This window comes from Dermacentor albipictus, chromosome 1, assembly GCF_038994185.2.
Source record: "Dermacentor albipictus isolate Rhodes 1998 colony chromosome 1, USDA_Dalb.pri_finalv2, whole genome shotgun sequence".
Taxonomy (NCBI): Eukaryota; Metazoa; Arthropoda; class Arachnida; order Ixodida; family Ixodidae; genus Dermacentor; species Dermacentor albipictus.
In genome coordinates, this window is record NC_091821.1 from 184,438,432 (window position 1) to 184,451,146 (window position 12,715).

General features: G+C 45.6%; 1 protein-coding gene across 2 annotated transcripts in view; it reads right to left on the reverse strand.

Annotated features, from left to right (window-relative positions):
• Window positions 1-557: 557 nt before the first annotated feature.
• LOC135921941 (arylsulfatase B-like) overlaps window positions 558-12,715 on the reverse strand; it is a 151,379-nt gene continuing 139,221 nt past the window's right edge. For both annotated transcript variants that reach the window (XM_070530518.1, XM_065456360.2), the window contains 4 exons: window positions 11,186-11,479; window positions 5,606-5,865; window positions 3,777-3,965; window positions 558-1,240 (listed from right to left, as the gene is read on the reverse strand). In XM_070530518.1, coding sequence (XP_070386619.1) covers window positions 1,112-1,240; window positions 3,777-3,965; window positions 5,606-5,865; window positions 11,186-11,479 — 872 coding nt within the window. In that variant the 3' untranslated portion in view covers window positions 558-1,111. The remainder of the gene's footprint in view (window positions 1,241-3,776; window positions 3,966-5,605; window positions 5,866-11,185; window positions 11,480-12,715) is intronic.

Genomic DNA, 12,715 nt, shown 5'->3' on the forward strand with positions numbered 1-12,715 from the left:
TCCTGAACAACGCTTTGCAAAGCGGTGAACGCAATTCAAATCATGGATCTGGGACCGCAAAGAGGTGCGATGTAATGCTAGCCAGCACATTTTTCTCGCATCTCGCTATTTGTTATTAACACCACCAATGATTTCACTCTTGGATATGTAACTTTAAGAGGTGTCAAACTTAAACCACTAGTTTAGCATTAAAAAAAATTATCTAAACTTCACTTCTTCAGAGATCGAAAGTGGTCAGAATTTATGTGTCACAGGGCCCTATGCAATATACCACTAATGTGTGATTAATACTGCTCCATAAAACCTTTGTAAACAATGGAAAAATCTCACGTAGGCTGTTCACTCTTGTATAACTGTGTCCGTTTCAGATTATATAACTTGCGCAGTTAACATAATTGCAATATCTGTTTTTCTAGCAGAGTTAGATTTATAAATTCATGGAATTCATTTCTTGAAAATAAGTTTCCGGCACTTTATTGCTGAAACACTGAGGCTCTAAATCAAAAACCTGCTTCCAGCAGCCGGTACAACTTTGCTTTCTCCTAAATAGACCGAATGGCATTCAAACTGGCACAGGGCCTATTTATTACGAGCATGTCTGCGTAACACATGTATATCAATAATGAAGTCACAGTTGACCCATACGAAGAAGCTTGCTATCCCCGTGTAAAACCAGCCCTGCGGGACGGTTGCGGTGGCCCTGCACTTGTCCAGGCAACAGCAGTGATGTTTCAAATGAATAGTTTGCCTCTCAATGGTGTGGCGTCGCTCGTCGGAGCGTTTCGCATCGCAAAATATAAAGTAGGCTTCACCTTTATTCCTATCTGCAGAGCACCTAAGGTCCCACGGAGCTCCCCCCGTGTCCTCAGCAGTCACATGCTCCGGCGCTAGAGTTTCCTCTACTCCGTGGCATTCCTAAAACCATATTGCCTTAGCACTCATATTTGGGCGATCTTTCCAGAAGCACTGCAGTATGTCTTGACTGCCTCTAGCGGCGTTCTGTGGCATGGCGTGGAACATCTCCGCGACCGGGTGCAAGAAAAAGGCTATAAATGTGGAGATGCGCACGAGTGGGCAACTTGGCTAGTTTTTCAAGACAGTTCAGGTCCGTTTATTCGACCCAGGGGGCCCATGTCCCATTGTGGTTTTCGGGAAATGAGGCCGGGTCCACAGCAGGATGGAGAGGAGGAACAGTCTGCGCTCTGTACTCTTCCAAGGTCCGGTTCATTGAATTGAGCACCTGAAGAAAAAAAACGAACAAAAAGCGCACTAAGCTGTACATTAGGGTTTTCGGGCTAGTTGGTACGGCATCTTGTGCGAAAGAGAGTGATACGGAAAGGAGCACATGAACGTATTTCCTGTTCATGTCCTCTTCCATTACGTACCACTTCAGCGTTCCCCTTTGCACAACATAGCTGTACCTCTCGAAGCGTCCAAGGATAGATTTTGACTGCGAACGTCCCTGCGAGGCTTCTGATAGTATGCGCGCAGCAGCGGTAGACACCGAGGAAAGTTGTAAGGCACGTGATCGAATGAATAACTGGATTCGGTTGACTAATGCAGTGACATTGTGCTATCCCATCATTCGGCGATTTTCTGCTTGACCTGTTTCAAGGTCATCTGTCACTTATATAGGCTATATATATATATATATATATATATATATATATATATATATATATATATATATATATATATACAGGAACGAGACGACGACATTTTTGGAACACTTATTTACTTCGCGTTAAGAAGTCTTCCAATAAGTTCGTCGTCTCTTTCCTGCCTATGTTGCGTCGGGCCCTGTGTGCTGCACTTTGAAGTAAACCCATATATATATATATATATATATATATATATATATATATATATATATATATATATATATATATATATATATATATATATATATATATATATATATATATATATATATATATATATATATATGTATATATATATATATATATATAGTGAAAGCTCGTTCATTCGAACTTCAATAATTCGAATTTATGGATAATTCGAACTGTACGATTTGGTCCGACCAAGCTCCACAGAAGTATATGTATAAAAAATTCCGTTAATTCGAACGCGAGAAGGTTCCCTCACGCATAATTCGAACTACGCACGCCTGGCATACGGCCATAGAAACGCGCCTACTGCCTACACACAAGGCTATTGCCTCCGAAACGGAGAGAACGGCGAGAGAAGGCAATCGGAAAAAAATCTAACCGACGCGGGGTCAGCCAGAAGGCAGCGGCGGCTGCCGCCTCTCCATTCTGCGTAACCTCCGAGACTTCTTGGCCGTTGCGAATGTCGTAGGCTTTGCAAACTTGTACAGCTGCTAATGTTGTGCGGAGATGGCACGGCAAGCGCCAAAACACAGCGAATCAAGAACGTCGCAGCTGCGCTTGCAATCAAGAACCAATGAATCAGGCCCTTCGCCACCTTCACATGTTCAGCGTCTTTGTCTCGGCAGTCTTCTTCGGTTGTGCACCTCTGTTTTCAGCTTAGGAGGTATCGGCCGTCGCGATTCATTGTGATGGTGTTAAGCCTCGGCTAACGTTCGTTTCGGTGGACATCGGTGGTGTGGTACAGTCGGAACCAGAGCTTCGACTTGAAGATGGCGTGTGCCCGCGGCACACACCATCACTCTCTGACACGGCAAATTTCTGACATGCCCTACTGCTTTCAAATCGCAGTGCACTGTTGCTCTCCTTCACTTTCGTTAGTTCGAACTGAAGCGGCTTCCCCTTGCGGTTCGAATTAACGAGCTTTTACTGTATATATATATATATATATATATATATATATATATATATATATATATATATATATATATATATATATATATATATATATATATATATATATATATATATATATATATATATATATATATATATATATATATATATATATATACACACACGCGGATGGCATCGGCAACGAGGGCGCGCACGCGCTAGTGAGCGAGAACGAGGAAACAGATCGCTATGTCCAGGCCATCCCTATTGTACACCCGTGTCGAACGACCCTCCCGAAAGCGCCAGCCCGGCCAAACAAAAGAGAATCGAGGACTGTCCTGGCGGCTCCGAAATACCCACCACGCAGCGCTAGGCTCCTATCGCATACGGCGCGCACTGCCTACGCTCTGACAGAGAACTTGCTGGCCAAGTGGCGCCTTTACAAGAAAGGTCTGTGCCGTTACCCCTTGGGCAGTGAGGAACCGAACAACTCCAGCATGGAAGTCCAGCATGCTGCGGCCTCTACAACTACCGTCGCATGTTCGATGGGCCACACAGGCGCTCGACCGACGACGGAACACATGTTCTCAGCTACAATGACATCCGGTCGAAATATCCCAAGCCGCATATTAGAACTTATATACACTGAACATCACCAAAAAGCGACGGTCGAGCTCTGGGACTTTGCATACGAAGCGGATATTGACTGTCGCTTGTCACTTGTAACAACTCGCATGTTCATCAACACAACATAAGGCGATAAAAGATACATCACATTAAGTATACAGTTTAAGCTATACAGCTTATACCGGTGCCACACGGCCATTTTCAATCGCGATAGGCTTCCTTGCGCAGCCTGAGGAAAGGAGCCAATCGATCACGAGAAATTTGATCCGGATCGGGCTTGATCGCCATTGAAAGTGCCCCATGTGACACAGGTCGGCTTCGTTACTTCAGGCTCTCTCCTAATATTTGCATTATGCCCAGAAGTAATGTCACGCATCTTCGGGCGCAAAAGTACGTGCACCGCACCTGCTTGTGCGTGGAGGCCAGGTTGTTGCACTCGCAGGGGTCCTTGTCCAAGTCGAAGAGAAACACTTTGTCAGATGACTGGAAACGCGACTCGTCGCCACACGGTTCTCCCGGGCAACTCAGCGTGGTGTTGGCCCTCCAGTCCAGCGCGAAACCCAGCTCTTGCTTGCCGTAGAGGGCTCGCAGCGTCTGCAACGTTGTTACAGGAGGGGGGGCATTATTGCACAAGGAAACGAACCACTTAATTAGTTGGGCATGATTGTATTTTTTTTTTCAATATTTGAACTGACCTTAAACTTTGACGTTTTTGTGGGTCACCCGCCGTGGTTGCTCAGTGGCTATGGTGTTGGGCTGCTGAGCACGAGGTCGCGGGATCGAATCCCGGCCACGGCGGCCGCATTTCGATGGGGGCGAAATGCGAAAACACCCGTGTGCTTAGATTTAGGTGCACGTTAAAGAACCCCAGGTGGTCAAAATTTCCGGAGTCCTCCACTACGGCGTGCCTCATAATCAGAAAGTGGTTTTGGCAAGTAAAACCCCAAATATTATTATTATTATTTTTGTGGGTCGATTAAGCTGGAACATTGCATGACGACCGGAAAACCTTAAATTACATTGCACGTGCAGCTAGTGCTGCCCCGAAATAACGCATATGCGGGGAATGAGCTAATTTACTTTTGTGGTATGGCTGGAAACCTTCCATTTTGTGGCAGACGACTTGCTGTAGCCGGCCCTGGTTCCCCCTTAACGCCACTTTATAGTGTAACGATGACGCATGGGGACAGCGTTGCTCTGAAATTCGATTGCAGTGCCATCGCACTAACGCGCTGTTTCTTTCGAAGAACGCGAATATTGAGTTTACTTGGTTCACTAAATTTCCACTAAGTGCTTAAGTTATAGTGATTAAAACAGTGTGTGGCACACACGGCGCGCTTGTAGTAAGTGGTCCCACTTTGAAATTGCCATGTACTATCTGATAAGGCAGATGGCGAAACCGGCTTGAACATCGAAATTCGTCGCACTTGATCTCCATCTCTGATCGCAACCATCAACCGTTCTTGCTTTCCATTGATTTTAACCATCAGGCTAACTGACCCCATATTTAATATCCGAAAGATGTTCATCAAAACACTCGCATTATAGATTCAGTGGTCGTACTTTCTGAGCCTGTGCAGCCAGCGAATCACTAGTACAGCCCGCCAAATCGGTAGACATTTGCTTTCAGGATGCTGTGGAATATGTGCCACCAAGAACTTTTAGCACCGCGTATCTTTTCGGAAAGAAATTAAGAATGCCCTAGACGTTGTCATTTGAGAGCTAGGGAAGTGACAAGGGCAGGAGATTAACAAAGCTGAGTCAGGTTGGCTGTCTGGCACTAAAGAAGGGGAGGAACCAAAACAACAAGAAGAGGGAACCAATTTTTCAAGCATCCCGCTTTTCTTAGCGCGATGGAAAGCCTACGCCATCCAAAGTGTCTATATAGCGTGTGTCCCGGTTAACGTCAGCCAAGCTATTCAACGAAAAATGAAAAGACTTGAAAGAACACTGTACAAGATGCAAATATGAGACCTACGGTGTTCGGTTATAAAAATTCTGACGACCGAACACCGTCTAGGTCTTAAATTTGTATCCTGTGCCGTCTTTTTAAATCGTTCTTTTCAGTGAACAGTTTGGCTAACTTTAGCTGTAAAACACTATATAGTATCCCCGCAGCAGTTCATTCGGGAAGCATCTGGAAATCCCTCATTTGTGTGGCCTCTGAGATTGGCGGGCCATCACATGCAGATATTCCCTGTTTTGTAAAAGGTGGCACGATGAAGGGAGCTTACATCCGCAGCGAGGCTCCTTTCCATAAGCACGTCTAGTTTCTCCGATGTCCCTTGTCCTCCTGGGATGGGAAAATGCTGATCTAACTTTCCGCCGTCAAATGAGCCAACGACAATCTTGAAGTTGTCTCTCCGTATCGCTGCAAACTCCCACAGAGGGTCGATGTTGTAGACGACGTCGGAACGCGGTGAGGGCTCGTCCCGAGACACCACTGCCCACATGTCTTTGCCGTCCAGGGGTCCCAGGTCACTCACCGAGCCTCCTGCGGAGTGAGACTGCGCTTTTGAAGGAGCTGAGTGCACAGCTTTCCATTAAAGCAACGCTAGCAAGCGCACGTGACCGCCGCAGCAGGTTAGCAAGTGCCGAAGGCGTCGCACGCCCAACTTTGTCATTCATTAAACGGTTCAATGAATGCAGCATGTACCGAGCCTGTTGGATCAGGATGAAAACTTCCCATGTCTGAAACAGTGTCAATCCAGACAAAAAATTAAAGTGACGCTAAAGAGAAACATTATTTGACCTAGCTGTATTAGTACATTGCCGTTCTACAATATCGAACAATCCACTCTTACCGCGAGAGGGGGTTCAGTACACCAGAACGAGAGCGGGGGAGCGTGCACATCGAGGCATCCTCCGTACAGAAAGGAAAGACCGTGAAATTCCGGCACCAGCTAGCCGTATCGCCTGCTTGTGTACAGTTACTTTTTAACGCGATAGCGTTAAGGAGCTCGTGTCGCAGAAAAGCCGGTGTTGTCGGCGGCGTTGGCCATGAGCGAAAAATTGCGGAAGACAATTCATCAATAAAAACAACTTGCAAGATGGGCTAGGTGGGAACCGAACCAGGGTCTCCGGAGGGTGAGACGGAGATGCTACCACTCAGCCATGAGTTCTATGCTTTCGAGCGGCACAAAAGCGCCTCTAGTGAATGCGGTTTTGCCTTAGAAACGTTCCGTAGAAAATTATACTGCGGTGTATGTAGGTAATTCTGAGCATGTAAATTACAGAAGTCGCAGTTATACGCGTAGCGAAGTACGTTTCCGCTACATTTCTTCTGTGCTTGGCGCGCACGCAGAGCCATCTTGCGGCAAACACAGAAGACCCCCTCCTCGCAATGTACGGCGCTACCCCGACAGGTGGCGCGCCACTCGCCCGCACGACGCTGCTCCTCTTTCCGCTCACAGCGCGATTCCTAGGTGCAGCGTCCGATGCGGGACGCCTCTGACGTGATCGCTGCGCCGTAGCGCGTCTGGTGGGAAAGCGTCCCCTGCGATGTGTGCCGGGCTGCTGGCGAGGGGTCATGCGTCTGCGCGGTGCTCCCAAGCGAGATAGAGGATGATCTCATCGAGACGTCAGCCCCATGATTGCGTCCGCCTTCATGGCGCGTCGTGGCCCGGCTGTCCATGCCGATCACGTCGTTTGGCTCGCGTAGATCGTCTCTCCCTCCGAGACACCGAGTTGTTTGGTTCATACCGCTTGCTCAGGCACACGTTTCGTCTTTGTGTGACTCAAGAGCATGCTGAGCGAATGAGTGGGCGGTGCGAGCGGGGTGCGATAACGCTGTCGCGTTCCACTCATGAACGAGAAGCTTAAGCGTCCTCCACGTTTTTTATCGGCAAAGATTGATTGCATTATATTATAAAATAGCCCCTGCCTGAATATACATTTACTGCACTACGACGACCCAAATACGAAAAAAACGAATACCTTGGAATTCGTGAGGTCAATTTTACGACATCGCCACTGGTGTTTCGGCGCAGTGTTCAAGTAATGTTACTTTGACCTTCATAATTAGAATGAATATGGAGTTTTGAAATAATACTTTGTCAGTAAGCTTAAACTAATTTAGTGTTCCTCTTTAGCATCCCTTTGAGAAAAGGAGAACCACGGCGATGCTCAATAAGGACTCCTCGCACTAGATGTAAATAGACACAATGTAGTTGATTAGCATATAGGCACGAAATTCAAATGTCGTTTGACGTTATGTGCGTGTATTATTCTGGGTCGTAGACTCCTTAAAGGCCCCACGAGACGTGAGAAGGACATAGTCGCGTACTTTCTGCTGTTTCAACGCATTTCCTGAGGTAATTTCGAGCAAGCATGATAATAGAACGAGTGGACACACAGAAAAGCACGTAAGACTACACAGAACTTTGTGTTGTCTTATGTGCCTTTCTGTCTGTCCGGTCCTTCTGACTGCGCTACAACAAAGTAGAAGATGCTATACCAACAAGGCCCATGTAGCTACCCTCATGCTAATAGACTTTAGAATAAATTTGGTTAGTGAAAGGCACCTAAGAACATCTTCCCTGATCGTGATGTCACAAAATACACTTAAAATTGAAGCTAGGTATGGAGATGACCACAGAAGGAAAAAATTGCCAATTTTGATCATAGGACAAAGCATTGACGGTAATAGCAGGGCCTTCTTATGCTTTCCTTCTCGTAACGGAACTTCCCCAAATGTTTCATATAGGGACAGAAGGTGGCACCAGAGGCGCTCGCGTAAGTAGAAGGAAGGAAGGAAAAGAACTCGGAAGCTTACCAGCAAGTATTCGGCCTGTATGGTGAGCAACACAGCAACAAAGAACGTAAAGCGGAAAGTCAGAGAGGCTGAGATAATCTCATGGGTGGCAGCTTTTGGAAAAGAGACCTGCCATGAGTGACTACTTTAGAGGAAAAAGCGAAATTAGGAAAGAAACAATTTATGATAACTCAAAGGGAAGCTCATTACTTTTCGAAAGGAGATCAGGATGCCTTAGAACGCGCACGTATAAAGCGAGATATAAGAATGAAGAAGAAGCATGTACTTGCTGCGGTAAAGCTAGGGAAACGATGGAGCATGTTTCATCAGAACGTGAAGATATCTGCCCAGCGGTCGATTTAGGCACCGCTGCCTCCTTGAAGCCTTTAAGTTCAGCGAAAGCAGGGGGAAAGTAAACATGTCCGCAGTAGAGATTAGTAGGAGGTGATTAAATGATTGTGGGAGAGATGTAGGGAAACAACAAACAATGGAGGTGTAAAAAAAACAAAGTTCACAGTAGGGGTTCACCAACTTTGATTATGGGAATTGACCGTGGATTTTTTTTCTTTTACCTTTTCTTTCATTTTTAACACAGGTAGGATATGACGCAGTATAAAAACAAGATCTTTGTGGCACCACCCACCGCCCGGTTCCAAAGGGGACGCTCATAGCATGCGTCTATCCATCCGGTGAACAATCTGCCGCGCCAAATGGCCGGGCTACGTGATCATGCAAATCTTTCACGAGGAAAGGCGCCTCCACCAGATTTATTTCAGCATGTTGGCAGAGTGAACATGCAACGATAACTTTTCGCCAAATAATCTAACGTGTGATGTGTTTGTCCTTAAAACTATGCACGCCACCGTTGTATGATTGAGGTGGCCCCCCTCCCCCTAGTAGCCTTCGCACAAACTGTTTCGGTCGGCTGTCTCTATTTGCACTTTGTCTAGCTACAGTTACTTAGATTTGTTAGTTATGCTTGGTTAGTTAGTTAAGTTGGTTAGTTGTTAGTTGATTAGATAGTTTAGTTAGTAAGGTAATTATATTTGCTTAGTTACTATATTTAGGTAAGTTATTGTGTAGCTAGTGAATAATTTTGTTACTTCAATTAGCTAAAATAATTAATTAAGTTTTGTTAGTTTGATTAGTTAATTAGTTTTTATAGTCTAAAATTTATACTTCCAGTTTGGTAGTTGAGCAATTAGCGCAGTGAGGCTTGTTAGTTAACTTGTTTCTTTAGTTAGCTTGGATAATTACTTAGTTGCTGTTACGTAATTAGTTGTTAGTATTGTTACTGCAGTTTACGACGTTGGTTATTAATGAGTTTAGTTAGCTAATTAGCGGTTTTACTAGCTAATTTATTAGTTGTGAAATTAGTTTAATAATTTGTAAGTTTATTTAGTTTGTTAAATTATAGGTTTGTTTAATTAAACGTTAGTATGTTATTAGTTAGTTTAGGAATTATTTATTCAGTTAGTTAAATAGATATGTTTAGATAATTAGTCATCATTAGATACTTATATTAGCTAAGAATATTATTAGATCATTAGAAGATTAGACACTGAGTAAGGTGAGTCAGTTATCTGAAGTTATATTTTGTTAGAAATGTTAGCTATTGTTTAGTTTTGTTAAGTTAGTTACGTTAGATATTAGTTGATTAGCTTAGTTATTCGTTGAATAAATACCTAATTATTCCAGTTACCTTTGCTAGTTAGGTTGTCTATTGTTTAGTTAAGGTAGTTAAGTCCCGTATTAGTAATGTTAGGTAATTAATTAGCTAGTTCAGGTAGCACAGCTAGTAATTATGGAAATTGTTCAGTTAATTCGTAAGTTTGGCCCTTTAATTTGTACACTAAGAATGCTTACGCATTAAAAGTGGCGACATAAAATCGCTCTGTAGCGGGTTTCTAACGAAGAGGTATTCCCACGTATTGAATTATGAGTTGACCCGCCGTGGTTGCTCAGTGGCTATGGTGTTGGTCTTCTGAGTACGAGGTCGCGGGATTGAATCCCGGCCACGGTGGCCCCATTTCGATAGGGGCGAAATGCGAAAACACCCGTGTACTTAAATGTAAGTGCATGTTAAAGAGCCTCAGATGGTCGAAATTTCTGGAGTCCTCCACTACGGCGCGCCTCATAACCAGAAAGTGGTTTTGGCACGTTAAACCCCATAATTGAAGAAAATATGAGTTCGGCCATTGTTAAAAATGCACGTGAACCTGGAACTGAAGCAAGGCGCTGTAGATTTTTCGAAATTGTCCGCGTTTAAAATTTTGTGCACTGTACAAAAACAGGACGGCGATTTGCACATTTGGCCAGCAGTATTCACACGCCGATAATGGGAATCGATCCTTGCGCAACAGCGGGGGTACACACAGAACGCCTAGCTGTGGCGTCCGTCCGGCGTCTGCTCCGATGCCCCAGCGCTTGCGCCAACGCCGCGGTGCGTCTACTGTGGGCGTTATATGAAGCGTTACACGAGAGTTTCGTGACCAGATGTAACAGCAAGGTGTAGCGTCGCGACTTGACTGCTCAATGGTGTTATATATATATATATAAGTGCGTGTGCGTGTGCGTATGTGTGCGTGTGTGCGTGTGCGTGTGCGTGTGTGTGTGTGTGTGTGTGTGTGTGTGTGTGTGTGTGTGTGTGTGTGTGTGTGTGTGTGTGTGTGTGTGTGTGTGTGTGTGTGTGTGTGTGTGTGTGTGTGTGTGTGTGTGTGTGTGTGTGTGTGTGTAAACGTTCGCCTTTAGCACGTTCTGTCAGCAACTGTGCACGATGCAAGACCGTGCACGGAGCAAGATGAGCAGTCTTTCATGCCAAGCAGCTTCTCAAGAGGCGCAATGATACAATCGTTAATTATGCAGTTCTACACACTTTCTTTCGAGGCACAAAGATTTTAATTGCATTCAGGCAGAAGTCATGTACGATGACTATTCAAGCTGCTTTCTTCAAACTCCGCTATCACTAGGATCGGCACACGAGAACGGCAATATACATGATAAAAATTAAGTTGGCACGGACAAGAATGCTTTGTATTAAAAATCTGCAAGTGTCACCCACCGGCGAGCGCATAGAACGTGGGCAGCCAGTCAGTGATGTGCATGAGTTGCTGAGAGACCCGGCGACTCTTGTCCAGCAGCGGCGACCACAGGAAAGCGGCCGCTCTGGATCCACCCTCCCACGGTGTGGACTTAGCCCCACGTAGCGGCCAGTTGATGCCACGGGATGCCATGTGGCCCCAGGGCACGCCGCCGTTGTCCGAACTGAAGACGATCACGCTGTCCTGCAGCATGCCGGCTTCGCCCAGCGCTCGCATCACACTTCCGACGGCCTCGTCAAGCGAGTCAACCATTCCTGGATTCACGGGGTCATCCATTCGCTCGGAATGCACACTGACACGACGTTCCATACGTTAGGTCCAGAGGCAGGCACGTACCCAGAATTTTTTTCGGGGGGGGGGGGGGGGTACTTAAGTAACTTCGTACAAAACCTAGGTACTTAGGTAACTTCTATGCGAATGAGGGGGGGTACTTTACCAGTACAAATTTGAATAACGTCCACCATTCGCCATAAAAACGCGTAATCCCACAAAATAGAAAAAAAATAAGGTGTATTTTGCAGGTACGCCTGTGCGATACACCTCTCCTTTCCTTCGCAAACAAGGAACTACGTCAAATGGACTTGCGCAGGAAGAACACTGCCAAGAACAAGTGAAGAAGCCAACGTGTAACATAAATATTAGCAGAGAGAGAGAGAGAAAGCAAGGACAGGAAAGGCAGGGAGGTCAACCGGAAGAGCATCCGGTTTGCTACCCTACACTGGGGGTGGGGGAAAGGGGAATCGAAAGAGGAAAAAAGGAAGAGAGTGAGCACTGAGCGCGTGTGGGCGGGACACTATGCACAGGGACACCATAAACGGTCTCTTAAACCGGTGCACCTCAAGTATTGCACTAATGAACGATTCGCTTTTCATGCCAGTGATGGGTGGGGCCACGGTCCGAGTATCTTTGACTCGGTGAACGGTCTTAATACAACTTAAAACAGTTGGCAACCAAGGCACACAAACCGCGCGGAGTTGTGTTACTTCGCCAGCCAATCACAGAAGCAAACAAAATCATCGTCATGCGGCCTTTTCAAAATGGCGTCGTACTTGATACCTCCGGATCGTCTGCTGTTCTTGAAGAGTCTTTTCATCGGCGGAAGCAATGAGGTGTGCCACTGACACGGACAAAGTGTATGGAGTCTGAGCACTTCACTTTTCAAAAGTCTGAGGGGCCAGTTCATTTCACTGCTGAACCCGTTTTACTCATGAAACTTCATTGCCAACTGAAGTGAAACTTGACAACAAATAGTTGCAGCAAAGCAAGCCTGTTATTTCAGTTCAATAAAGAATTAGGCTTTGGCCTTTCCACTATAATAGGCGAGGCAAAAGGTATAAAATCAGGCGCTAATAATTTTATTTTTGTGGTTACCGCCTTATTTGGGTAACAGGAAGAGTTTGAAGTACGAATTATTTGCAGCCTCCCGGGAAGAACAGTGACTGGCGGTTATGAGGGCGTGGGCGGGGCTTCACTGCAGACTTAATTTGTAT